Below are 27,952 nucleotides of genomic sequence, written 5' to 3'. Positions count from 1 at the left end.
GATCTATATCTATATAGATATGTCATTCATTAAACATTTGAATCTTTTTGACATTTTACCGTTTCGTAAACTATATATTTGAGGCTCCACGTAAGAATAACTCAAGAAAGGGGGAAAAAGCAAACATTTTGTTGTCACCTTTATTAATGAATATTAACTATTCAAAGTTCATCCAGTTAACTTTTTTATTTTTTTTTACAAGAAATGATCATGTGATGGAGAGGAGGTAGTTGTATTAAAACGCTGTGAGTGAGTGAGTGTGTGTGTGTATGTCTGTCTGTTGTGTGTGGGTCTCTGTGTGTGTTTGCGTGTGTGGGTCCTTTAGTAATGTAAATTCAACGTGGTCAGTGGGGGGGGGGGGGCTACGAAACACAAGTGAGATCATTCAGAAGTATTCACGTGTTACCAAGACGACAATATAGGGGGTCTAAACGATCCGGAACTGCACTGGGGTCCATTAATAGACATCAATATACGTTCTGTAGCAGTCACCAACCCAACCAGCCATGACTTCACGGCTGGACACAATCTGGGCGGCTTTCTCTCTCCCTTCTCTCTCTCTCGCTCAATCTCTTTCTCTCTCATTGTGCACCACCACACAGTTATAAAAACATCAAATTAAACTTTAAAATGTCAAATAAAATCTCACGCGGGCTATGCACCATCACATTGTATGTTCAAATATAAAGCGGGAACAATGAAAATGAACAAAAGAAACGGGCTGAAGAAAATCACCGACAAAAAAACGAAAAAGTTTTCACCACAGTCAAGACCGAATCCCCCACGAAGAAAACAAAAAAAACACACGCACAAAGCGTCACGCTTGTTCAAACCGATGCCCTCACCGGCTCTTCTTCCGTGTCTTAAAACGGTTTCGGAAATGTTCAAAAGTGTTCTAGGTGATGTGTGGGGCGACCGTCTTCTCTTTACAACACGGCATGTGAAATCACTGGTCCTTGACCTAAATATTACGTGTAGCGGTTGTTTGGTCTTTCACCCCCCGGATTTATACAAAACATGTTGACTGTTGAGGGGTTTTTTTTCGTCTTTTTTTTTTACAGTGAAGAATAAATTAAAACCATAACTCAAAAATCTCCTCTTTTGAAATTGTTTTTTTTTTTTGCAAACAAAATGACTGGCGAACAAAATGACGCAAAGAAGGTCCCTCTTTTTTTCCGAACTCCGTCGGCTAGTGCAACAGTCAAAGACTAATAGTGGAATGGACGGTGAGGCAAGCACTGAATGTGGAGCAAAGCTACGTCCTTCGTCCGTTTGCTTTTTTCTCGGCTAAGACAAAAAAAAGAAAAATATTCTACGTTTTTCGCTCGAGCGTCGGATCTAGACGGATGACGTTCACGACGTTCGGTAGTTTTCGTTACCACAGGTTTTTAAAAAATACAATGCTATTGTTTTTCAAAAATGTATCAAAACTTCAACACTGGTAATCGAGAATTGGAGCTAGGATGACATAATGAACGTTAAGTGCATCTAAAGCCATTCTCTTCAACTCCCAACATAACCTATTGTTCAGTATTTCGAGTGCGTTACTAAAGGTGCTGGTTTCTTAGAGAACAAATGGTGAAGGTGATTGGTAAATACTCCTTTCCAAATAGTCAAGCCTTCGATTCCTCGCCATGTTCAGAGATGCAAGCTGCAACGTCCTAAAGATAGGGGGAAAAAAAGAAGACATAAGTGCATATCAAAGTACGGCTGGCTTTATTGACGCATGGCTTCCAATAAAGATATCGGAAATCAGATCGATCAATACCAGCTTGAATCATGTTATTGGTGATCATCCTCACAGTAGAGATCGAATACCAAATGTTGATATACAACTTGTGAAAACACAACTTTTCCCCGCGTTTGGGCATAAGTAGGCATAGTAGAAGTCTCTTCAACGAAGGGAGCTGATCAGACATCGATCAATCAGAAATCAATCGCCCATTTCGAATGACTCCCCCAGCTCAGGAGTGTGTTTAAAATGTTTAGTGAAACCATACTATGTTAAGGTGAGATGTGTAACATTTTGTGGCATCCAGTAGAACGGACTCGGCTGAAATGGGATATAATATTCACGAGTTTGTTTTGATTCGTAATTCCTTAAATCTTGCGTTTGTTACTTTAGAAGGATCCCTTTTATATCTTACATAGGGATCGGGTCCTTTTCCACGGTGAGGCGGCAATCTGCAACCACACCACTAGGTGCCACTAAATCGTACACACTGCCACTTTAATATTTTTTTAAAATGCTATTTAAAAGGATAATTAAATGGATTAGATTTAGAAGGTACCTGTAGGACTGTAAGAACGGCGTCAGTGTTAGGTAAAAAAGCTGCGGAGGAGAGAAAGAGGAGGAAACCACCGGGTTTATTGATGAAGAGAAAAGCAGTTAACACATATAGCTAACACTCTATAGAGCTAGAAGGAACTAACACCAGGGTAGGGTTAATCATTAGAACAAATGCAAACATGTATATTTACTACCACACACAGAGAGAGTTAAAGAGAAAGTGAGAGAAATTGGGTAACGGTGAACCAGGAAACCACAGTTGTCTAATTAAAAAGTATAAATGAGAAAGGAAAGCGAGAAGGGACATTCTCATTGTGGGAAAAACTGCCCAAACTAGAAGCTGGAAGGGAAAGTGTTGTAAAAGGTTTTCTGTCGGGTCAGATCAGGTATTTATGATCAGTTCATTGGTTGTTTTCTAATCGATTGGTTGTTTTCTAATCGTCACGGATGCCTCCTCCTATGTTGACAGCATCCCCCCTGATTGCTTATTTCTGTCTTTTCCCCACCCTACAATACAACAGCCAATCAGAACGATGGTTCATCAACATGGAAAAACAATTGCTCCAGAAAGCAGGCCATTGTTGCGGAAACCTGACATTGCCCGACCATTTTGAAAGTGCATGAAAAAAAAACTGTGTGCGATGTGTGACGGTTGGCGAATTAAACTTTTGCCAAATCCTGTCGAAAGTACAGCAAACACATCTTTCTTTTTAACTTATGCTTCAGGCACAGCGCTTTGGCCTTCTTTAACAATCAAAAATACCATCCAGCTCATTTAATACTGTCGCGATAGCGGATTCAACAGACCGCACCACATCTGTGTCAGCCATCTTTGCTGTTTACAAAATTGCCTCAGGGGGCACTCCTCGTATCAAACCCAGCCCATTTGAGATAAAGGGTTGTGATTGCAGGAAATCTGCCTGAACAGGACTCCCACATCAGATAAAAAAGGAGTTGGCAGAAGTCTGGTTCCCAGGCTATAGGCACTACTACAAATATTAAATATGCAAGAAGAAACGTGACTGCTAAGTAATAGTCCGAGAATGCACCCTTTTAAAGGTGCAAGTTGTCTGAAGACATTACGGTAATCGTCTATGTGGTGTGATGGGCACTTTCATGAAACACATTTCCCTGGCCGCTGATTATTCATTGGAGCCAAATCCAATACACAATTAAATGTAGTGCACTTCCCGGTGTATATATATAAGACAACGTCAACGAATATTGCTGTGTCCAGGAAGGAGGAAGCGGAGGAAGCCTCAGTGCGTGCAGATTACATCTATAGACCTTTTTTTCCTTCCTTCTTTTCATATCTGAATGACCGCCGCTAACGCTATGGCTAGGTGCTGCCTACGCACACCCACACACACCTGACGCCTAAACCACGGCACGACACAACGCTAGGTCACCACGACACAACACCAAACACACACAAAGTAATCTACCAGGAAACGCATAATCATGTTATTTTTTTTCCTTTTTTTCACCCACCGGCCACAAAACACACATGCCCGCGCGTGTGTGTGTGTGTGTGTGTGTGTCCCCCTCGCTCATGCGTGGTAGTAAGCCTTCGCGCTCTTGCCCGCATGGGGTGGGGGCCGGCATGTGATGATGGGATGGGGGGGCACCCTGAGAGAGAATGGGTGGAGGAGGACGACCATGAGGCACATTGAGGTGAAAATGACAATGGCGATGGGAGATGCTTCTGGCATTAGCGCTTAGGATGTATTAGGATGTTTTTATGGGGAGATATCGGCAGACGACTTGCTTTGACGCTTTTTACGTGTTGCGTTTTTGCTGTGATACTGAGAAACGTTGTTGAATTTGAAATGCGACACTCAGAAGTAGAAACACAAGTATTTCTGCCTGTATGTAACTTTTCTCCCCTTTTAACAATGAATAACTTATCAATGTCCTTGTCTCACTTATGTTTACAGATCAACATTGTCTCATTACATCTTATAAAAAGGGGGAATAAAAGCTAGCTGCGGCTGGTTAACTACAGTGTGTTGTTGTTTAGCGCCGTGGTCGCTACTATAGAGTCTAAACTCCTAGCGTTTTCCACAGCCCTCCTGCACCTTGATAGGGCTGTTAGACCCGCACCTGTTTGAGATTCCTCTTTTTTATAGCGAGACTCTTGAGTGAGGAGTTCCGCCTTGACCTCCGTTCATTTTATTCAGCCATGAAACAACACAAAAAACATCCAAATGGCGTCGGAGGTCCTGGTGAGGAATCCCACAAACTACAACCTCAACTTGAAAATGGTCATTTTCTCCCCTAACACGCCCCTTCTTCTTCTTGATTTCTTTATGCCGTTTGGCCAACAATGTATGTGCATAACCGCAACCAACTGCAATGGAGTTAGGATCGCCAAACACTCATAAGGGGAGGGGGGGGCGGACGCCAGACTGTAGCAGAGCCTCAAGGGCAGTATGAACAGAGCCGCGCGGCTTTGGCGCGACTAGTACACATCTGCGGCTTTCTGCGTACACTCATAGTATGGCCAAGCCTCAACTCAATTGCAGCCTCCACGATTCAATTGTGAAATGGACACTTAATGATACGGGGAACTTTACGTCGACAAACGACGTGTGTGTGAGCCACCAGGCTGGATTGCTGTGAATGGGGTGTTGTGGGGGAAATGTACTGTATCTTAAAACTATTATGACATATTTGTATTGTTATTTTGTACTCACCAACTGGCCCGCACAGCTTCAATGTCACTCACTAGGTTCTGTGCCAAACAAATGCCAAAAATCTGTGGAATGGCGAGAGAAAAGAGGTGAGTTGGCCGGCCTCCACCATGTGCTGTTTATTCAAAATGGAGATTCATGCTTTCACACGGGCAACACATTTTAACCCGGTCCATGTTCACTCAAAATGAAACCAAAGCCCCCCAAAAAACTGCAGAGATAAGTAAAACATTTAGAAGAAAAAAACAAAAACAAAAAAAAAAACGTTGATCCGTCTCCTAAGTCCTAAATATAAATAATACTACAGGCCGCATTTTGCGTTGATTCCTCATGAGCGATCGTCGCCGGGTAAAAGTAACTCAGCCGTGAGTTGCGTGTATTTTCCATTTCAGGCATTGTCGACAAACGCACAAAAGACAAACAACAGATCAACTCTAGGACACGACCCAGGTATCCTAACGACTAATCCCTCTGGTGCTGCGCACACCTGTAGCAGGGCCACGCCGATGAAGATGCCCGCCACCAGGGTGAGGTTATCCTGCAGCCACTTCTCAAACTGCGGCACGCAGCCCTTCACGTTGATGTAGTCCTTCTGCTCGGCGTCCTGCAGGCAAAAAGATGATCATCCTCATCGTCATCCGCCACTGCTCCCCCCCTCCCCCCCCCCCCATATCGCAGTGAGATAAGAGAAACAACAACACTTCAAATAGCAACAGCTGACGGGAAATCCCGGTGTCAGCCGCAGCAAAGGAAGGACTTTGCAAAGCGTACGAGAATACACGAATACTAATAGGAATACAAATGCAAAACTACACACACACACACACACACACACACACACACACACACACACACACACACACACACACACACACACACACACACACACACACACACACACACACACACACACAAAGGTGCGATGTACAAACTAAGGCACAAACAAATTCAAAAACAGGCACACCTCTTAAAGCATTTACACACACGGCATTGCCTAGTGTGCAGAGTGGCCGCGTAGGGGAATTCAGAGGGCTACGCGTGAAGGTTTCCTGTGCGGAGGAGGCTGTTATGATGAACCAGAGAAAAATCTGGGACGAGAGGAAGGGCCGGTGTTTACCCATCGCTGATTAATTTCCCCTTCCTCACTTGAAGGCAGTGGAATGCAAGAACGCCAATGCCCTCCTCCTTAGCGATGTCAAGTGTGGCCCCCGCCCATGTTTTGATCTACAATGACCTGTTCTGTTTTCTGCACACAAGGATATAGGACTCCCATTGTAACACGTAACCAATGGCCTACTTTAAACTAGAGCCCTACTTTAAACCTAAGAGTTATGTGTCGGCTTTACAATATTGCTTGAACTCAATCCTTGCTTTTTGCACTATTTCTTCATATAAGAAGAAAGGGCCCATGTGTGTGTGTGTGTGTGTGGGGAAACATTTCCTGGTCGAGTCTAACCGTTTTCCACAACAGTGGGTACCAGATGTTTAAAATGTTGTGTGCGCTCGTCTGTAAATGATGCATAACGACGCATGAGTCCATGAGAGAGAGAGAGGGAACACTTACCGGTTTGGCTCGTATGTCATAACCACACTGTGTATTTATCACATCCTCCTAGAGATGGGAAGAGGAAAAACAGCATTTACTCAACCAAGTGAGAGCGACGCGTCCATTTAGAATACATTACCATCACCACGACGTGTTAGTTCTCACATGCGTGCGTTCGTCCCAGTGGTATATCATTAGCAATTACATTGTGTCAACCGCAGTGATGTTATGTAATGGTAAAAACAAAGTAAATTCATAGATTGTATAACAATAAATGGTGTCTGCCATGATAATTGCCAGATATTGCGTCGTGAGTTTAACTTAATGGATAGGATATTGCTGGCCAGGGAACCAGAGAAATCTGCGAGCTCATGATTAATTTGCCCCGGCATATGGCTCTGCTCCCCCCCCGTTCAGAGCTGGCATTGGTCCGGCCAATCACCACGGTAACCTTTTCAAACAAGGTTCAATCATAAGTCATTTATAAGCTTTGAGTTAATGATGACCCGATCATTAAAAAAACATGGATATAAATAAATTCAAGGATGGATCAGCCTACCTGCTCCAGCGGACTGTACCAACTGGCAGGCTGACCTGTCCGTTATACATCTAGGTGGATTCTCCCGTTTGTGATGTCACCAGAGGGTCAATTTTGACATGGCGTGTAACGGCTAATCTACTTCATCCCACCCGGTTGTATGATATGGGGCCTTTGACGTAGCACTTACAAATCATCTACAAATGAACGTTTTATCGATGAGTTAATCCCTAACTAAAGGTTTTCAAAGGACTTGACTGACTGAACACATTATAAAGGGTTACCATGGCAACAGTTTATCTAACATGATATGATGATATGATGACTCTATGGGAGTGCCCTATGGGAGGGCCGTTAAGGCATTTTTATACATGACCGAGATGGCTCAAAAGCATTTCATTTTCTCGCTTGGCCGAAGGTCTATCCAATTGCGTAATTTTTTTGGCCGGTACCAGTAATAACATCCCTTGGAAAACGACAATTAACTGAGGGGTTTCAGAATAATATGCATTTGCGCTGCGGTCTGGTGAGGTCAGGCAATGACATTGCATCAGCCCCGTACAAAAAAAACAATGTCATAATTGCTGAGGTTCAAGATATTTATACTACCATCAAAGAATTCAGATTGTCCAGAACCCCTTCATTTGTTTAGATCGGTGCTCGCAGACCTGTGTGTGTGTGTGTGTGTGCGTGCGTGCGTACCGCTGGGTCTTTAGTGCAGCAGGAGAAGGGAACGCCGCACTTCTCGCGGCTGGGGTTGGCGTCGGTGCAGTTGAAGTAGATGTTGAGGTTCCAGTCGTCCGGACCAAAGGCCCCGCAGCAGTCCCACTGTGGTGGGGGGACGGGGGGGACCCAGTTAGACGGTTAGAGGGCCAACCAACAGAACCACAAAACGAAGCACACAACGGCTCCATCTCTAGAGATGCAGGATAAGAGATAGGAGTTCAACTTAAAGAGGACACATTATACCACCAGGGGTGAGAGAGATCTAGGTGGACACGCCCACTTGTGATGTCAGAAGAGGCAGATTTTCAAAATGGCTTGTAACGGCTAATCACACTCACACCTGGTGGTGTAACATGTCACCTTTAAAGTGAAGGGCAGCAGAAATCTGTAATTTTCTTCTAATAATGTTAAGGGTTGTCAAGGTGACCTAATTACACTCTCAATTGATTCCCTTCCTTTCCTTCACCTTCATTAAGTGGGCGGAGTCTATTTTCCCTCCTGGCGACATGAACCAATGACCGTACACTCAGCGTTGCCATGGTAGGGACCAATCAGCGTACAGGAATACGGATCAAATGCATCAATCCCAGATGGGGAACATTTAGGAATTGGATGTTGTTGACCTGCAACTTTGGTCCTGGAATTGTCTCGAATCTCTTCTTCACAATTCTGGATGCACGGCCCATTATGTATCCACCGCATTTTTGCATTTTGCATTTTGTACTTTTGCACATTTAAACTTGTTTTTACTCTTATTCTATTTGCAACATGGTGTTTGCTGCTGCTGGAAGTGCAATTTCCTGAGGGAACCTTCCCGAGGGATTAATAAAGTTTCTATATATCTATCTACTCACCCATATTCCTGGGTGAATCTACTTTAACGTACGTATTCCTGAGTGAAGTCAACTCTAACGTATGTATTCCTGGGTGAGTCTACTCTAACATATTGCTGGGTGAGTCTGCTCTAACGTACGTATTCCTGGGTGAAGTCGATGAGGTTCTGCAGGTCGATGTCATCCCGGTACGCCCGGATGTTGTTGTTGATGAACAGATTGAGCTGGTCCTTGATCCAGTCCTTGAACACGAAGGCCAGCACGCCCGTAGTCAGCTCCAGGAAGAAGATGATTCCCAGGAACACCGAGAACTACGGCAGGAGAGGTGAGTTCAGTTCAGCGCGTCTTCGATTTAGTTTTAATTATATTGCCATTTTCAGAAAAATTATAATTAGAATACACTAACTTGTTTTCCTAGCCTTTTCTCTTTTTTCGATACCACAACGTAAATGTTTTCCTTTTTTACTAACATTATACTATTATAATAACTTCAAATTTATTTTAGGCCTTTAGGTGTTTAAAGGGGCACACTTCTATTTTTGGTCATAACTTCACTGATCACTAAAAATCTGATGGTGACGGAATTCTACGAATATTCACATTTTACATAGTAGGTTTTGTTTTGTCTGTATATATAACCAACCAAAACAGGCTCACATACCCCTAGTTGGAAACCACCGCACTATATCATGAAATTATTATTATATGATTATAAAGTGAATCACGACGATGGAGTCTTGAAACAATGTGTGTTGTATCTCAAATGATAAGTTGTTAATATACACACAACTCTTGAGTGGCGGTGCGACGACCTTAGTCAACACTCCCATAGCACCCGAACATGGTTTCACTTGGTTCACTTTCACTTCTCTCTCTCTCGCTCGCCCCTCTCTGAAGGACTCACAAACTTGAGCAGAAAGGTGTTTTCCCGCAGTGCTCCGATGCACCCGGCGAAACCCAGGATAAACATCACGCCCCCGACCACCATGAAGAGCCAGACCGGGTCAAGACCCCCCAGGTCCGTGATGGACGAGATGTTGGACAGCACCCCCTGGGTCACGGGGTGGGTGAGGAGGCACAAAGAACACAAATCCATTAGGTGGTGGTGGACGTTTCACTGTTACTGAACACTGACATTCATTACTGAATGTGTTTCACAGCACAGAATGGTAGGCCTCTTTGTGAGATTGTGTGTGATTGTGGTTCTGTAACGAAAGGTTAAAACACTCACCTTTTCACTCCATGCCCACAGTCCAATTGCAACCAAGGCCATCCCCAGTAGCTGTGGAAACAACCCGGGCATGTCGAATCAATTAGGAATAGGCTTGGATCATTGCCGTTATAAGCCGAGTTTATGTAATTGCCTATAAACGTGGGCTATTTGTGTACTTTATTCTAATCTAGCAGCGCTACTACTATTCCGTGTTGGGTATTTCAAACAATACATATGACTATATCTTCACCTGCATTGTCAAGACGACCAAGCGGTAGAACTTCTACAAAAACGACGCGGAGGTCCTTCAATAGGCTGACATTGTATTTATCATAACAAAACCCCATGTCCTGTACCGAATTTGTGTAATTTAGCACAACTAACTTTAATGGATATGTCAGGGGGAATTATAAGCGTGCAAAATCCTTTGGCTGCCTGTCAGCCTGCGACAAAAGCCGATTACATCCAACGGTGTCTATCTCTCAACCCGGCCACTGTGCTGCCTCTATACATGGCGATCGAATACAATCGAAATACTAAAATCAATACACCAATCGTACACCAGTTGGAATGCACCGTTCGCTAATGACAAATAAAAAATCGAAGAGTGGATTGTGTCATTCGTGAAAGACTAAAACGGGCCTCACGACAGCCAGCCCATCGCCTTTGCCCATGTAATTGTGCCCATCCTGCAGGCCTGCAGAGGCGCGCACAGAAGCAGCTCCGTTAGAAATACACTTACCCAGAACAGGATGTTGAATCCAAAAATGAAATATTTGATACAGCAGCTGACTTCGTGGCCCTTGTAGTGATTCCCCGTCATGTTTGAGCATCATTCGTGTACACGGTATGCTCGTAGAAATCCGGCCCGACTACAGGCTTTGTGCGCACCGAGGAACAGGTTCACCGCCTCGGAGACTCATCACCACCAGTGCAGGATTGCCCGGTTTTTTTCGGTCGAAATGAGCCGGACCACGCACGAAACGAAACTAATAATCCATCGATTATACTCCTATACTACCACCAATACCTGTGTAACAGCGACGACGACGGCGCGGTCCTAGAAAGGATCCATTATCTGGATTTTCCCCGGCAAGCTGCAAATGCAATCGCACCCACATAGGTTTTAACGGGAACCTTGTTTGTTGACCAGGATTGGTTTGAACGCACAATGAAAGACTCAGGCGCCGGCCAATCAGATTGCCGGGTTGGCGAGGGGCTTCCTGTTCCCAGGCGGCAGAGCGGCAGTCATAACAATAGGCAGATAAAAATAATGCTTATGACTATATAATAACTAAACATCAATAGCGATGCTAATCCCTTTCAGTGCTTTTTTTAAATTAATAAGAAGTATGCTTATTGATAGAGAATTGTTGCATTGTTTTTTTATTGTAATTGTCATATACTCTGTTCTAACAGACGGGCAGCCTGTTGATATTTGGTTGATTGGTTGTATTTTGGAGATCAAATCACCAAGACAATTATTATGTTTGACTATTAGTGTGCTGGCAGATCAAGGAAGTCAAGACAAGACACAAATACACATTTTACACATACACCCTTTGAATCCAATAGAAGTGATAATAGTAAAACATAAGTAAAAAATATGACATGGGTTAGAGTTAGGGGTTTTATTATATGGGGGGGGGAGGGGGGGGGGGGGGGGGGGGAAGAGGGGGGCACTGTCCTCTATGTAGCCCTGATTCTAGACCTGATCTACACTGATCAGACCCCAGAAAGGCCTCAGCCTGTGACCGGGGTTGCGGGTGTCAAGGTGGAGGAGGGGGGCGGTGGTGTCTGGCTGTCGGGGTGGATCTCCCTGGGACGCACGCGGTAGAGCACCAGCAGGGGCTCCCTGGGGGACCCCCGGGGGCCCAGGGAGTATAGGCTCTGGGTGAGGGCCTCGTGAAGCACCAGGCTCCCCCCCTCGTCGGTGTAGCGGAGCTGGAAGCCCACCGACGCCACCGGCCCCAGGCTGATGGACCCCATGAGGGCGCCGGCGCGGAACACGTCGTAGCCCGTCGGCGGGCGGCGGTCCAGACGCAGCCGCCTCTCGTCCAACGCGACTCCCTCCCCCCCCCTGGTGGTGGCCGGCGGGGGGGTTGCGGCGTGGGTGAGGCCATGCAGGGCCACGCTCACACTCAGGGGGGAGGGGTGCAGGGTTTTGCGGAATAGGACCAGTTCTGCCCCGCCAGGGAACGTGGACGGGTCGACGCCGGTGAGGTTGAACCAGATCCAGCCGGGAGGCGCGCCCGCTCCACCTGAATGGGGGGCGTGGTCATATGGGGATGGGGCGTGGTTAAGAAAATCTATTTAAAGATTGTTATCGGAATTTGACATCGGATAAACAGTCCCCGATTTAGGAAAGTAACATTTAGTAGCATTGGATTACACAATAATTTTACTGTTAGGATTTGAACTTTTTTTATTCGTTTTTTTTTTGGGGTGGGGGAAGCTACTAGATCACTCTGAGTCCTGGCCAAACCCCTGGCTACACTTTTTCCGCCTATGTTTTTAGGTTGAAACATTCTGCCAATGACAATAAACAAAACCACAACTTGGATCGATTACCAGGGACGCTCCGAAAGCTCTGTACCAGCGTGCCGTCCTCATCCTTCCAGTCCTGCGCTTCCAGCGTCTCCAAGAGTTCATAAATCCGCCTCATGTAGGGATGCGGCCTGGCCTGGTGATGGCTAGCGGACACTTTGTCGATGTGTAGCATCTCCAGAATGGCCTTGTTCCGCTGCGGGTCGCTCTGCCTGCTAACCTGTCGCTCGACGAACAACAAAGCCGCGGCCGATTCTATTAATAATGATAATAACATAGAGATCAGTGTTGCGTTGCGAAGTCCTCCTACCATTGTGTCTTTGAAAGTGATCGTTCAAAGCCTGCGACTGTTTAGGCCTGTGTTTTGTTTGATTTAAAAAAAAACGGTCTAGAGATTTCCAGTTTGGGTAGAGGTAGAGGCTTGGTAGACTGGGAGGGAATCGAACCAGGTGTTAATTGGTGTAAACAGGGAACTCCAGGAGCTGTCATATCTGGTGGACAACCACCACAGTGAACTCCTGGAATTTCACTCCAGCTGCACAGCAGAGTGTGTGACTTTCGCTCAAAGAACACATGTTCATATGTTATGAGATGTGGCTCAACATAACACATTTTATTTTGTGTAATTGGGCAGATAATAGACTATAAATATAATAATTATGAAATTCAATCATATATGAAATAATTAGAAACTAATTTCCTGAAGACTATGGCGCCATTTCCGACGTTTGTTTTAGGATTAAAATGTAGCCTATGTGGCAATATAGAGCCACACAATCAGTGTGTTTCTCTTTTTTTCTACAGTGAGACAGTTTGATATTATATGAAACAACCTGGAGTTATGTTTTCATTCACAGTATACTAGTAGTAGGCTGATTTAAGATGGATCTAAATAGATGATAGAAATGTTACACATTGATAATATTGATTCGATAGGTGCCTCTATGTTTGCAGGGATTTACTGCCCTCTGGTGGCGTTATGGTGTACAACTGCATTGGCGGCAATTGTGTAGGTAGGTAATTTGTCATTTGTCACCTTTCAGACACTGAGGTCACAGAGTGGGCTGCTTAACAGTAGTATAATAAAATACAATAAAACACAGTCCATAGTAAAAGGCAAAAATAGAACAAGATGGTGTGGCCCAAAGCCTTTCTAAAAAATATTTTCAGGGCGGTAAAGAAATGTACTGCTCTCTTGCGGCCCTAAGGTGTTACAACTGCATTGGCGCCATTTGTGTAGGGTGACGTAATTTTTTATTTATCTAGGGGTGGTCTAAAGAAAACAAATGTAGAGATAATTCAAAACGTTGCTTTCATTGGGAGATGTACAAAAGTTACACGAAGGTGTAATTTGAGAAACATGAGAAAAAATGAAATTTGGTTTCCAAATTATGATGGGGAACTAGAAAATAGTAAAACAGCTTTGTCTAATATCAGAATTTCTTCAAACTCAAATATAACATTTGGCTTAGGGCAAAAAAAGATCACATGATACACTGTTTACCAAAGTCAAATTCCACAAGAACTATTTAAAATGACATTTTAGTTGATTAAGTTGGCCAAACAAAGTGATGCACATTCAGGGACAATAGCAAATGTCTGTCTTTGTAAATATTATTTGACAGGGATATTGGAGGTGACTGTGCGGAGGTTTCCCTCTGTGAACTTGAAGGAACTCAAGCTGTCAGCTTCAAAAGCTCAGGAAGAAAAATATGACCAGAGAGTTTTTATTCTTCCAGATGGTCCTTAAATATTTTGCCACATGTGTGTTGGTAGGTAGACAAATAAGAGTCTTATGGCTACAGATATTGTGCGTGAATATGTGTGAATATAAGAAGAAGAGTGTTAGAAGAGAAGAAAATAAGTGTTGGTTTTTAAAGTGTTTACTCCTAAAGTTTACCTTTGCTAGCCAAGGGGACTCTTACTTTGAAGCCAAAGCACTTTGGTGTAATGACAAAGATGTTGGTAGAAAATCACCGGGCTTAAGTGAACACATGAGAGGAGACTTTGAACTCAGACAACAGTGTTTGTCTTAGGGTGACCCCCCAACACACACACACACACACACACACACACACACACACACACACACACACACACACACACACACACACACACACACACACACACACACACACACACACACACACACACACACACACACACACACACACACACACACTCACTCTCACACACACACACACACACACACACACACACACATACAAAGAGCCAGCCCTTCTGAGTGCTCTAAGCCAAAAGAAACAAGACAATGGCAAAAAAAAAAACGGGCATCCCTCATTCCAACAAGTACACACTTCCTCCCTTCTCTCTCTCTCTCTCTCTCTCTCTCTCTCTCTCTCTCTCTCTCTCTCTCTCTCTCTCTCTCTCTCTCTCTCTCTCTCTCTCTCTCTCTCTCTCTCTCTCTCTCTCTCTCTCTCTCTCTCTCTCTCTCTCTCCCCCCCCAGTACTTGTGGGTGGGGTTTTACCAGTGGGGAGTTACCAACAATTGTGTCAATGAGACAGTTGCCTGTCGGAAGGTTGCTGCAGACACACAGGCGTTGTGTTTGATAAGTGTGTGTGGGAGAGGGAGAGAGAGAGAGAGAGAGAGAGAGAGAACGCCAGAGGGAGAGAGCGAGAAGGACTGGGACCCCCAAAAACGTGAGCGGATCAGGTAAGGACTTGTCTGCTGATGTAGGTCTAGATAAACTGGGTCGCAGGCTGGGCTCGGTCTGGAGTTGTTTTTGTTGCATGGATATGTGGAGGAGTTTGCATCTGTGTTTCTACCTTTATGGTCATCCTCTTTCTCTCTCTTTTATGTCACTCCCCTGTCGCCTCTCCTTTGCAGCCCACTATCTCTCTCTCTGTCTGTCTCCCTGTCTCTCTCTCGCTCTCTCTCTCTCTTTCTGTGTAACGATTCTCTATATGTGTAACGATTCTCTCTGTATCTATTCTCTCTTCTCATCCCTCTGTCTCTATCTCTCTGTATTCTCTCTCAACTCATCTCTCTCTCTCTCTCTCTCTCTCTCTCTCTCTCTCTCTGCATCTATCCATTCTCCCACTCAGTCCGCTATGAAGAAAGGCTGTTTTCTTCTTCACAAAGTATGCTTTGTAGATCTATAAAACGCATGTATCCTCCTCTGAATGGTGCACAATATTGTTCTACATCTTGGTCGTAAAAAAATCCTTTCCAACGGATCTGGCTGACTGGATCTCTGTGCACATGAAGAGCAGAGGCCGGGCACAGCTTGTGGGCTTTGAGAGTTTGTTGTGTTGCCGTTGTGTTGTCGTTGTTGTGCACCGAACGTACACTGGGGACGTTTTGGTGGGCTGGTTTGAACAGCCTTTCCCGCCAGTAAGGGAGAGAACACCACGGTCTCTCCTGGGATTGTCTGGGCGTCCTTTTTGGAAGACTCTCTCAACGCGGAACATTCTTGGATCGCCTGGATCGCAGCCAAAACGTGGGCTAGTCGTGTTGTTGAAGTGGGACCGCTTCCCAATGCCCAAACCCCCCCCAATACGCCCCCGGCCCCCCACCTCACCAAAGCCCTCTCTTCCTCTACCCCCCTTCGCCGGCTGCTACAGGACCCTGTCATTACTAGGGGGAGAGGAGACTTGTGTGTGTGTGTGTGTGTGTGTGTGTGTGTGTGGATACAAGAACAAGCATTCATAACAGCTGTAGCATGACATCAAGACACAAGAACCAAGATCTGCTCTTGGATGGACTAGGAAACCCTACCCGACCCCCCCCCCCATACTCAGACCGATAGACAGACAGACAGACACACACACTCGGCGTCAGTGTTCGTTGACCGACCGCTCGTTGCCCTAAGATTCCCCCCCTCCCCCTTATTGTTTCAAACCCATGGGGGGGGATTATGTTTGGATTATGGAAAGTGCATCGCGGTCTGGCCACACCCCCTCTCCCTTACACACACTACCACCAACACTCAGCCCTTCGTCACACACACACACAGACTTCCACAACCACACATACACACACACGCACACACACACACACACTTCCACAACCGCTAACACCACAAACTACCACCAACACTAAGCCCGTCGTCACACACACACACACACACACACACACACACACACACACACACACCACTAACATAAACACACTACCACCAACACTGAGCCCGTCGTCACACACACACACACACACACACACACACACACACACACACACACACACACACACACACACACACACACACACTTCCACACATCCACTCTTCGAAAACCACTAACACCACTAACATACACACACTACCACCACAAACCTCATCCCCAGTCACACACACAATACCACCACCACCACCACCCCCACCACCTCCGTCATCTCCCAGCCCCATCCGCCAAGCACTCCTAAGTGTTAGGTGTTTTCTTCCCTCCCTGCAGGAATGTGAATCCAGCCAGTCATTACTGAGTGAACATCAGTGTTCACCTTGAGACGGAGCAGATGGCCGAGAGGCATGTGAGGGTGGGGACGGGGCCATGTTGGCCCCCCCATGCGTCCGCAAGAAGAAATAAACACAGAGATAAAGAAAACGGGGAATATATCCATTTTGTGTTGATTACAGTCAAGGCCGCTGTGTTTGTGTAGCCCTTCTTTAGAGTAACAGTCTCGGTTTGACAGGATGTATCTTTCATAAGGTAACACGGACACCATGTCAAAGGCTATTGGGGTTATTGTGTTGGCCAGCCTTTATGGAATGAAGTCGGAGCATTTGACTTCTTTAGGCATTTAGGCAAACGATATGACCAACCCCTGGGGCACATGGCTGTCTTATCATGAGCCAAAGGGCTCGGATAGCAAACGCAGTCCTTTTGTGGGGGATCCCAGACAGGAAATGGGACGCAGCTTTGCGGAGCGGCCGATTGTTGACATTGTTTGTTGCTGTTGCCCGCACTGTAAGATCAACCCCTCGCCCCATCTGGGGCCCCTCTTGGTGGAACAGGAAGTGGAATTAAAGGAACAACCTCCGAGTGTGTGTGTGTGTGTGTGTGTGTGTGTGTGTGTGTGTGTGTGCGTGCAAGAGTGTGCGCATATGTAGTCCGTAAAGTAAATGATACAGTGAAACTGTTTAACATTATGATACATGATACTCTATTGAAAACTAGCCATCCCTTTTTTTGGTCTCTAAATCTTTAATTATCACAGCACTATAGCCACCATCTGGTCACACACAGTCCTGTTGGCCTCATCTCCTGATACTTATCTTAACTGCCCCCCTTATCCCTCAGTCAACACACACATTGTCCATTGAGCCACTTGACTATCGAGGAATTTAGCAAACAAAGAGATAGTGAGAATCACTGGTGCTGCGACACTGAGGACCTGTGCCTGAGTTCTGTGCCTCCCCACAGGCACTGTCTCTGGCTCCCTTGATTGACTCTGACCAACGGCCTGCAGGTGGACTTTGACTTGTCTGTCCCTCTGTCTTGCACTGCTGTACTTTGGAGATAAACGGACCTGCTTTAGGAAATCTATAGTTCACCTCAGGGGGAATGATTTAGTTTGTTGATTTGATGTATGTGTTTAAAGAAAATGATGACTAGAATATGATGGCTGATTGATTATTTCACACTGATGCATTTATAACACATTGACACATACAAATGATATACTACCAATACACTATAACACTGACACGGCAAAAATAAGTCACCAAAATTAAGAAAGTGACATGTTTCACTAAAGGACAAACTTTATCAATCCTATCTCTGGAGGACAATACGTGAAGCAGAGGTGGTTAATTTTTTTCTTCCACTGAGAGCCTTGAACATGAGCACAGCCGCTGCCTGCAGGAGGAATGGGCAGGTTGAGACAAGGTCCCCCCAGCTCAAGACCCTCATTACAAGCTGAGCCTGTGTTCTCTCTCTCTCTCTCGCTCTCTCTCTCTCTCTCTCTCTCTCGAAAAGCCTTGCCATCTTTAGTGTAAAACTGGTCGATCTTAATGATTTCTGATTGGCTGATGTGTTGCCAGGTAATGTCCCTCACTCCCCATACAAACGATGAAAAAATGACCTCTCCTAACTATCTTTTTATATTATGGGCAGTAGGCCTAGTTGTCTCTGTCCACCAGCGTTAACCTTTGACCCATGCATGTATGGAATAAGAAGATGTCTCCATCCCCTTTCATGAACCATTTAAACATGTTAAATAACCTCACATATGGTGGTTTATCTGTTGTGCTGTTGCTGTCAGTGGTTTTATTTTACGTGCTTGGTTACTGTTTAATGCAAGTCCTGCATTCATCTCTTTCAACACGTTTTGCTTCTTCTTTGTAAATGTTTAATTTTTTGTCACAGGTCTTGTCCAATCATGTGACGGAAGAGGAGGACTCGCGAGGATTAACGGAACCAGCCATTGTCGTAACATCCCGAGGGAATTGGCCCCGTCGTTGTTTGCGTCCTCCAATAATAAAAAATAATTGGACCCCAAATACGGGCCAAACCATGGACTTCCGAATCCGGGGGAGGTTAGCATGGACGCTGATTCTAGCGCAGGTGCTCGGGCTGGCGGGCTCGTCGCACGGCTCCCTGGTGACGGTGAACCGGGGGTTGAGGGTGAAGAAGGGCCAGACGGCGTTCCTGCAGGAGGGGGACCTGCAGTTCGACATCCCCCGTCAGAGGGACGCGTGCAAGGTGGAGGTGGTCGCCAACGAACCCATCACGCAGCGCGTCGGGAAGCTCACACCGGAGGTATTTGACTATGAAAAACGATAAAATCATTTTTTATTATCGTTGATAAAACTGACCAAAGACTGTAGCAAAGCTTACGGCTGTGTGTCCCATTCTCGAAATAATTATTGTCAGTTCAGGAAGTTAAAGCTGCAGTATAAAATATTTGCCAAATCAAACTCCAACTCCATCCCTACGTTGTGGTTTATTAACGCACCTGTGGTGGCGCTATGATACCGCTGACACATGATTAGCAGGCAAGCTTGATTCCCTGAACTAATCAGGGGGGAGGAGATGCCCTGATCAGAACTGAACTGGAAGCGGTTTGAAATCTAAATTGGATCATGCAGGGGCAGACGGAGACAACTTTAAACAGATATTCTCACAGCGCATTCCACCCGCTAATACCTTACTGTTTCTACATAACACTCAAATTATTGCTCCTAAATCTTCTGCAGCACCTGTCAACTATTTACAATGCTGAACTCCAATATCAAAAGCATACATCAGGATGACCTGAAGGTTTACTATATTGTCAGATATATCACACAAACAAAAAATAACTCTTTGCAAGTGGTTTGTGTGTGTGTGTTTGTGTGTGTGTGTGTGTGTGTGTGTGTGTGTGTGTGTGTGTGTGTGTGTGTGTGTGTGTGTGTGTGTGTGTGTGTGTGTGTGTGTGGTTAGGAATATAAAATGGGAGAAAACAACAGAACTTAAAATACCTTCCCTCCAAAGACTTGGTCTGGGATACAGACAGTCTCCTAACCTAATGCCTTGGTGTTGACAGGCACACTGAACAACAAAGGTGCCGAAAGATGAGCTTGGGGAACATTTCAAGACATTGAAGCTAAACTCAAGACCTTTTTGTATTTAGTTTAAACAAGCCATACCAGGGTATTTTACAAGAACCGACATTACCAGAGGTTTTCTGTCTTTAAGAAAACCACCTGCGTTTCACTTGGAGATAGTGAGCGATTAAAACGAGCACATTGCCGACTGTAGTTTACATTATATCGCTTCTTCTTTTTTTAAACTGATTTCCCCTCGACATGATGTCACCGGCTCAGCACAGAGCGGAGCTATTGTTTATCAGTAGGCAAGTTTCTACACGGTTCTTCCCACACCAGAGCTGATTATAAGGTGTTCTCTGTGTGGTTTTACACTGGGCCCACACATAAGGTGGAATTTGACTTGTTTATGCTGTAAGGGTCACCCGTATATTTCCAACTCAAATGTTCTAGATATTTTTTTGCTGCGTATAGAATGATAAGGAATTCCAGATATACTGGAACTTTGCAATACTAAATTAGCATTTTGGCATTCTGAATATTCCCTGCTACTACATGATCAACATGACTTATAAACTGTAAAATATGCTGTTTCCTACAATCCACAGTTTGTGAGCTTTGAGTCAATTTATCCTCTGCGTTTAAGTTATTCACAAACCATTAAAGAGGTTTGACAGAGCAGCATGGGTATTGTGGCTAATCCTAACCCTCATTTCCAAATGTTCAAATGAGAAAACTTGTCACTGTGTTTTTTTTCTTCAGGTATTTGATTGTCACTATCTGGCGGATGAGGTGAAGTATGTCCACAACGGATGTCCCATCTTAACGCAAGACACTGTCAAGCTTCGACTGTACAGGTGCGACCAGTGAAAAGAAGAGTACCTTTTCAATCTCACAAATTCTGACCGTTTTTCTGTGTTATTTTGGAAGTCGAACCGTCAACCCTTGACTATATAAGAGAATACACCATCCTCTGCAAATTACATAAAAATTGCGGTCTACAATGTCACGGAGATTTCATAAAATCACTGAAAAGTTGCGCCGTTGACATCATTGATCCGGAACCAAACTTTTCCCGGCGATTTTATTTTCAGCGGAAACAGGATCAGCATTTTTTGTTGTGTTTTCGTTCCCTCAACACGCGTACGAAGCGCTACACCCTCTTCTCCGTCCACAGGTTCACGGAGGCCCATACCTCCATGGAGGTGTTCACCCTCCTGGTGGACATCGCCGACCCCGAGTGCAGCGTCATCAAGCTGGGGCCAAAGTCCCTGGAGGTGGCCGAGTTCTACGGCCTGTCGGACGTGCTGGACGGCAACGTGGTGTCCTTCCGCTACGAGCGGCGCGCCACGCTGGAGTGCAGCGTCCTGCTGGGCGGGCCAGCGGACACGCCCCTCCCCGCCCACGGACAGCTGGTCGTCGGCGACCCGGACGAGACCACCAAGCGCGGGGACGAGCCCGAGAGCTTCGTGCCCCTCCGGAGACAGCTGGGTGAGGACGTTTAGGAATGAGCCGACTCAGAAAATAAATGAATGTGTATACCTATATATTTATATGGTTCTATACTATTTTACTCTTTATTCTATTCTGTTTTTCTTTTCTTTTCAATTCGTTCATTTTCTATTCGTTCATTTTCTGCGACTGTTCAATTATTATAGATTATTTTTTATTTTTGTTCTATTCAATTCTATTTAATTCCATTCCATCCATTCCAGACTCAGAGGTGGTCTAAAGTAGATAGTGACAGACAAGAGAAACAACAAGTAAAAGTGAATCAGTAGCCACGGTGGCCACCAATCTCACTTTAATAATGTACTTCATCCTCCATTTCTATAAATCTGCTTATAGAAGTTGTAGGCTACAAACTCTAGAACGCTCTCTTTCTGATATGAAGAGGCAAATATCCTTTAAACCCCACGGGCCATACAATTGTATACGTATTCCTAAAACATAAAAGTTTTTTTCAATCTCAAAACAATCAGGGAGATCTGTATGCTGGAATCTGGGAAGGAACTTAGATATATTCCATGCAAACTAATGTCAAAGTAAAGTGCATTACTGTAGCTCTTTATCTAGTCCTCAAGCTAACTGGCCCACATTCTGATAAAATACGATATGCCCTGGAACACTTAAAAATTTAAACAGCTGATTTATATCATAACAAAGTACACTGTGTTTGAACAATCTCCAACAATGTGGGTTTGAAGAAAAAGAGTATTTTTCTTGGGAGGTTCCAATTTGCATCGTTCCTCTATGCAGATGAGGTGTTGCTACAAACCCTGACGATATTGTCGACAACAGATGAGAAAAATAAGTTTTCTAAATCTGGATCGGTTGTGTTATTCTCTAGAGAACAAAGAAAGGGCGATGTGTCGACGGGACGACTGCCTCAAGGGCCTGAGGCTGGTGAGGGTCACCCAGATGTCCTGCGATGACTTCCTGATGATGGGGTTGAGGTACCAGCACAGAGACCCCCCCTCCCCGGACATGGACTACATCGCCCTCAGGGTGGACCTCAGAGACACCCGCAGCGGGAGCATCTACCAGGTTAGCTCGTTGTGTTTCATGGTTTTCCTATTCTTCATGTTGGTGATGTGAGCGATGTCTATATATATATATGCTCAGAATGACACACTGTTTTGTGTGTTTTTTCATTTTTACATTATTATTTGGTAATGTGGCCCAATTACTGTAAGAACATAAGTATGGATGCATTTTTTTTATGACAAGTTGTTATAGTATGTTGATTTGTGTGTAAAGAATTAAAAAAAATATTCAAAAAGTCTTAATAAATGATGCATAGGCCATACACCATTAAAAAAATATTTGTAATTAATTAAACAAAATATTTATTTGGCTTAAAATATGTATACATTCAATTAATATAAAACGAAACTGATGATGTGGGCACTGTCCATGTTCTCCCCCGTCCCTCTCCGTTTGTTTCTCCTCACCGCGTTCCTCCGACGTTCCCGCGTCGGTCAGTCGGAGAGCGCCTGGCTGCCGGTGCGGATCGCGGGCGCCGTACCCAACCAGCCTCCCCGGCCCGCCTTCATGTCCACCTTCATCCTGGAGGCGGACCAGTTCATCCTCACGCCGCTGTCCACCGCCACGCTGGACGCCGAGGACGACGAGACCCCCGGGCAGCAGCTGGTGTTCAACGTCACGCGGCCCCCCGCCGAGGGCTTCCTGACCCACCTGGGGGACCACACCCGGCCCGTCTCCTCCTTCACCTGGCTGGACCTCAACGACATGCTGATCGCCTACCAGCCGCCCAACGCCTCGCACAACGCCCGCAGGAACTACGAGGTCAGGGGGTCTTACTAAGAGTCGGATGTATCCGGTTACATCCAGGCACATTCGGAGACGTTTCGCAGGCCTGGACACTAATGTGTTAGACTTTTCTCAGAAATGTCTCCGAAATGTCTCCGGGAATGTCTCCGGGAATGTCTCCGATATGTGTCCGGAAGTATCCGAATCTATCTGACTTCTAGTAAGACCCGGGGTCAGACCCACTTGACGCAACGCTTGAAGGACGTTTTCGGTTTCTAATTTTTGGAAAGCTATTTTGCTTTTCCCTTTTAAAGAAAGATTGACAATGTAACCATTTTGGGTGAAATTTAACAATAAGGGTACATTAATGAAGCATTAATTGTCATAAGATATTTTAGTTAGAATCAATAACTTATGGTAATGGTCTAGTACGGTAAAGGTTTGGGTTTATTATACCCCTAAAACAATTGTACAAAACAAACACTTTGAAATAATAATTAAATAACAGCACAAAATAGACATTCATAAACAAATAACTTAAATAGCTCAAAATGTCAACAAAAATGGTGGATTCCAGCTCTGCGTCAGCGATGTGTCAATTTTCTACATACTTTTTTTTTCTTTCTTTGTGGTAAGAGTTGGAAGTTTGTAGAGAATCTTCCCTTATTCCTCCCAACAGGTGGAATTCGAGGTCCACGATTCCTTCTTTGAGCGCAGCCCCCCGATAGTGGTCCACATGTCTGTGAGGAACGCAGAAACCAACGCCCCCCGAGTGTCCTGGAACATGGGTAGGAAACCCGGACCGGTCGCCTATACTCCCACTAGAGTAAACTAGAAATATGGGAAAGCAGGATTTAGTTACTATGCAACAAATAGCTGGAATAAACTCCCTGACGATTTAAGACTTGCCCCAACTCTGACCGGTTTTGAAGCAGGACTGAATACTTTTATGTTTGCTTTAGCTTTCTGCTTACTGCTTAAATACATTGCACTTTAATTTTTTAACTTTGCCTTTATTTTATTACTTCAATCTATCTTACTTTATTATTTAGTTTTATTGTTTGACGATGTTGCTACATGAAACACTTTGAGTCTGTCTTGTGTATGAAAAGTGCTAGATGAATAAAGTTGCCTTGCCTTGCAATAAGCTCATGAATATATAAGCTTAGCATAATATGTATTCTCTTAATGCTGAATTCGTGAAATAACTGATTGAATTGCACCCGACAGGCCTCAGCCTATTGGAGGGCCAGTCTCGACCAATCACGTGGGACCAGTTGCAGATCGTGGACAACGACAACCTGAACGTGGTGCGCATCGTCACTGTGGACGGCCTGCAGCACGGCCGGCTCACTGTGAGAGGTACCGTAGTTCAGGCTCTCCCTCTCCTTTCTTTTCGAGGGTTAGTTGGATTATTAATCTGGTGTCTTTTGGATTTTGCGTAGCAAAGTCTGCCGGAAAGTGTGTGTAAAGTATGTTTTAGTTATTATGTGTATTATTAGTACTATCTTGGTGGAAATACAGGTTATTTACTTAAATTTATGTTAAAAAAGGTGAATTCTAAAACACAGAGTAATTTATGTTCATTTAAAGTCTATAATATTTCATAAGACAAAGTGAATCTAGATAAATGAATCACCGGGCCTTTGAATAAGTCATTTAAATACCAACATCGATACGAGTAACTGGCTGACCAGCGCTGTCTCACACACACACACACACACACACTCCCCCACACACACTCTCCCCCCCCCACACACACACACACACACACACACCCCAACACCCACACACACATAAACCCAAAACAGGCGGCAAGGGCTTCAGCTTCACGGTGGCCGACATCCAGGCGGGGGCGGTGCGCTATCACCACGACGACAGCGACAGCACGCGGGACCACGTGGTGTTCCGCGTCAGCGACGGGCGCCACCACGCCCGCCACAAGTTCCCGGTGAACGTGCTGCCCAAGGACGACGGCGCCCCCTTCCTGGTGGTCAACACGCTGCTGGAGGTGCAGGAGGGGGGCACAGCGCTGCTCCGGGGGTCCGTGCTGCAGGCGGCCGACGCCGACTCCAGCGACGACTACGTCCTGTTCAACGTCACCCGGCCCCCCCGCGCCGGGGAGCTGCTGAAGGTCCCGGGGCCCGGGCAAATGGGTGAGGGTGGGGGGGGGGGGGGGGAGCTGATTGTGAGCGGGCAACCGGTGGGGCTGCTCGTTAATGGAATAATCGTAATCACGATTATTTTGGTCAATGTTGAAATCACGATTGTTCAAGCGATTATTTTTGAGTTTGAAAACATGGTGTGTTTGTTCAGCATGTCTCTCCCAAAAAAACACTTTGTAACTGGGAGCACTTTGTAAAAAAGAACATGTTGAAATCTAAAATAATGTACAGATATGTATCCAGCTGTTCTGCACTTTATATAAAACATTTAGTAAAAAAAAAAAATATCGATAATTCGATTATATTAGTTTTGCGTTCATTTAACCCTAAAATCGAAATCGCGATCAAAATTCGATTAATTGCCCAGCCCTAGCAATCGGTGGGATGGTTGGTTCAGACTGATCTGTCTGTCTGTCTTACTATATGTTTGTTTATGTCCATCTTTCCAATCAAAGTGCCTTTCTCTCGTGCCCTTTACCTCACTCTTATTCTCTCAAGCTCCCATTCTCTTTTTGTTGTGATCTATCCAATCAAATAATCTCTTTCTGTATTTATCTTTCTATCCATCCAGCCATTTATCTGTTCATCATTCTGTAAACTCACATCATATCAGTTACCGGTACATTCAGTTTTCATTCAGTTAATGGAGTTTCACAAATTGTCAGTCTAGCTATTTCTCTGTCTGTCTGTCTGTCTGTCTGTCTGTCTCTGTCTGTCTGTCTGTCTGTCTGTCTGTCTGTCTCTCTGTCTGTCTGTCTGTCTGTCTGTCTGTCTGTCTGTCTGTCTGTCTGTCTGTCTGTCTGTCTGTCTGTCTGTCTGTCTGTCTGTCTGTCTGTCTGTCTGTCTGTCCGTCCGTCTGTCTGTGTTTATCTAGCCTTCCGTCCATCTGTCGATCACATCAGTTCCATCACAGCCTCCCTGTCTCTCTCCTAGGCTACCCGGTGAGCCGCTTCCTGCAGAAGGACCTGTCTCACTCCCTGGTGTACTACCGTCACCTGGGCAATGAGGTGTTCCACGACTCCTTCGAGGTGGTGCTGTCCGACTTCCACGACCCCCCCAACCTGTCCGAGCCCCAGGTGGGTCCCACATGGTTGTGTCACCCAGAACTAAACAAGCTAACCAGGCTAACTAGGCTAACCAGGCTAACTAGGCTAACTAGGCTAACCAGGCTAACTAGGCTAACTAGGCTAACCAGGCTAAACAAGCTCAGCTAGTGATAATGTGGGACGAAATGTGTCAATGTTTCCTCGTTTTGTCCAAAGATCTTCCATGCTGTGTTGAATTGTAGGTTTTCCTTAAACAACTGATTTCACTAATTCTTTAGGGCAATACGTACGAAATATTTTGTATGTTACTGTTACAGCAGCTGCATTAGTAGTGGATTTCTGTGCTCAGCCAGTTAAACATCATGCCCGAATGAACAGCGTGTGTGTTGTGTGTCTCACCGAGTAACACACGTTTAATGAATTGTTTTAATTAATTGAATTACAATTGTATAACATTTCCAGAACAGGTTCAGAACCACTGCACTGGGCGTGTTATAAATACTCCCAAAACATAAAATGACACCTAGAACGCTGTATTCAGCGTTCTAGGTGTCGTTTTAGGTTTTGGGAGTATTTATAACACGTCCAGTTATCTAGTCAACATCCGGACGTGTCCTGATCCACTGCGATGCGGGGTGGTCCGGTCTGTGTTTTCTCTAGGTGGTCCTGGTTCACATCGAACCCGTGCCGGACCAGCCGCCCAAAGAGGTGCCGGGCACCTCCCGGCGACTGGTCGTCAAGGAGACGGAGGTGGTGCACCTGACGCGCCAACACCTGCGCTTCGTGGACCCCGAGTCCCCCGACAGCGGGCTGACCTACACGGTGACCACGCCCCCTTTCTATACCGGTCCCCACAGGTGAGAACGCCCCTCCCCCCCCCCCCCCGAAACATCTCCCTTTTATCTGGTTTTAATTTTTATAACTATGTATAATATTCTTCATTTATTATATATTTATATTTATCATATATATTTCTGTTAAAACGTATACTGTATTTTATTCTATTGTATTTTATTTATATTTTAAGCACAGAAATACAGAGCCTGTCCAACAAACATTTCACTGCACATCCTGTATGAATATGTGACAAATAAAAACACGAAAACATACAAGACACAGATTCCATGTACACACCGAAAAAACAAACACCCTGATGATGAGGAAACCGCCTCCTCTCGCCCCGCTGTCTTCCCATGATGCTCAGCCATTCCGACGCCGGCCGTCTGTTCCTGGTGGAGAGCGTTCCCAAGTTCACCAAAGACGCCAGCGCTCCGATGCTCCGGCTCTTCACCCAGGTGAGCGGGAGGGCTGAACGCCTGAGCCCTGAGGGAGGCACGGGATGCACTGAGTGACATTCGAGAGTATATATGTTGTTTAACGAAGGCCATAAAACTACGCTTGAGGAGTAACAATGGATCAGTATCAATATTAGAAATGTTCAATGGAAAAGCATTTAATTTAACAATAACCATTATTTGATTGCAGCTTCTTCTTCTTCTTCTTCTCTTGCTTCTTCTTCTCTTTGTTGTTGTTGTTGTTGTTGTTGTTGTTGTTCTTCTTCTTCTTCTGCTTCATATTATAAGATATATCATCAT

The 27,952-nt window shown here is 45.1% G+C and overlaps 3 protein-coding genes across 6 annotated transcripts in view; 1 reads left to right on the top strand and 2 right to left on the bottom strand.

Annotated features, from left to right (window-relative positions):
• Window positions 1–175: 175 nt before the first annotated feature.
• On the bottom strand, window positions 176–10,950 carry tspan5a (tetraspanin 5a). 3 transcript variants are annotated; one of them, XM_079758136.1, is made up of 10 exons: window positions 10,582–10,950; window positions 9,858–9,908; window positions 9,531–9,677; window positions 8,767–8,937; window positions 7,770–7,895; window positions 6,548–6,595; window positions 5,471–5,587; window positions 4,987–5,048; window positions 2,292–2,332; window positions 176–1,661 (listed from the first exon to the last, which is right to left on the bottom strand). In XM_079758136.1, exons 1-9 carry the CDS (start codon window positions 10,660–10,662, stop codon window positions 2,320–2,322), a joined length of 816 nt encoding a protein of 271 aa, XP_079614262.1. In that variant the 5' UTR covers window positions 10,663–10,950; the 3' UTR covers window positions 176–1,661; window positions 2,292–2,319. The 3 variants fall into 3 exon arrangements, with proteins under 3 accessions (XP_079614262.1, XP_079614260.1, XP_079614261.1); XM_079758134.1 differs by lacking the exon at window positions 2,292–2,332 and having other exon boundaries at window positions 178–1,661; XM_079758135.1 differs by lacking the exons at window positions 176–1,661; window positions 2,292–2,332 and adding an exon at window positions 2,339–3,919.
• Window positions 10,951–11,582: 632 nt separating this feature from the next.
• LOC307091331 (uncharacterized protein) lies at window positions 11,583–12,663 on the bottom strand (the record flags this gene model as incomplete). The annotated part of the gene is made up of 2 exons (XM_079758275.1): window positions 11,583–12,100; window positions 12,411–12,663. 2 exons carry the CDS (start codon window positions 12,661–12,663, stop codon window positions 11,583–11,585), a joined length of 771 nt encoding a protein of 256 aa, XP_079614401.1.
• A 2,258-nt stretch (window positions 12,664–14,921) lies between these two features.
• Window positions 14,922–27,952, top strand: part of frem1a (Fras1 related extracellular matrix 1a) — a 29,905-nt gene continuing 16,874 nt past the window's right edge. The window contains exons 1-12 of one of the 2 annotated variants that reach the window (XM_079758362.1): window positions 14,922–15,060; window positions 18,714–19,106; window positions 20,636–20,730; window positions 21,051–21,364; window positions 22,224–22,420; window positions 22,859–23,182; window positions 23,826–23,934; window positions 24,377–24,508; window positions 24,958–25,302; window positions 26,245–26,387; window positions 27,018–27,214; window positions 27,562–27,652. In XM_079758362.1, coding sequence (XP_079614488.1) covers window positions 18,861–19,106; window positions 20,636–20,730; window positions 21,051–21,364; window positions 22,224–22,420; window positions 22,859–23,182; window positions 23,826–23,934; window positions 24,377–24,508; window positions 24,958–25,302; window positions 26,245–26,387; window positions 27,018–27,214; window positions 27,562–27,652 — 2,193 coding nt within the window. In that variant the 5' untranslated portion in view covers window positions 14,922–15,060; window positions 18,714–18,860. The remainder of the gene's footprint in view (window positions 15,061–18,713; window positions 19,107–20,635; window positions 20,731–21,050; window positions 21,365–22,223; window positions 22,421–22,858; window positions 23,183–23,825; window positions 23,935–24,376; window positions 24,509–24,957; window positions 25,303–26,244; window positions 26,388–27,017; window positions 27,215–27,561; window positions 27,653–27,952) is intronic. The other variant, XM_079758363.1, reaches the window with a different exon arrangement.

The sequence above is a fragment of the Pollachius pollachius genome (assembly GCF_949987615.1).
Source record: "Pollachius pollachius genome assembly, chromosome: 20".
In the NCBI taxonomy this organism is placed as follows: Eukaryota; Metazoa; Chordata; class Actinopteri; order Gadiformes; family Gadidae; genus Pollachius; species Pollachius pollachius.
The sequence above is the reverse complement of the archived record's forward strand: the minus strand, read 5'-3'. Positions and strand labels throughout refer to the sequence as shown.

What these genes read in the sequence shown, in the direction of transcription:
- tspan5a (XM_079758134.1), bottom strand. Translation starts at nt 10,662, where the DNA reads ATGACGGGGAATCACTACAAGGGCCACGAAGTCAGCTGCTGTATCAAA. An exon ending in TGTGGGCATGGAGTGAAAAG is followed by an intron (nt 9,678 to 9,857) that starts GTGAGTGTTTTA and finishes CCCGTGACCCAG; the next exon opens with GGGGTGCTGTCCAACATCTC. An exon ending in ACACCTTTCTGCTCAAGTTT is followed by an intron (nt 8,938 to 9,530) that starts GTGAGTCCTTCA and finishes CTCCTGCCGTAG; the next exon opens with TTCTCGGTGTTCCTGGGAAT.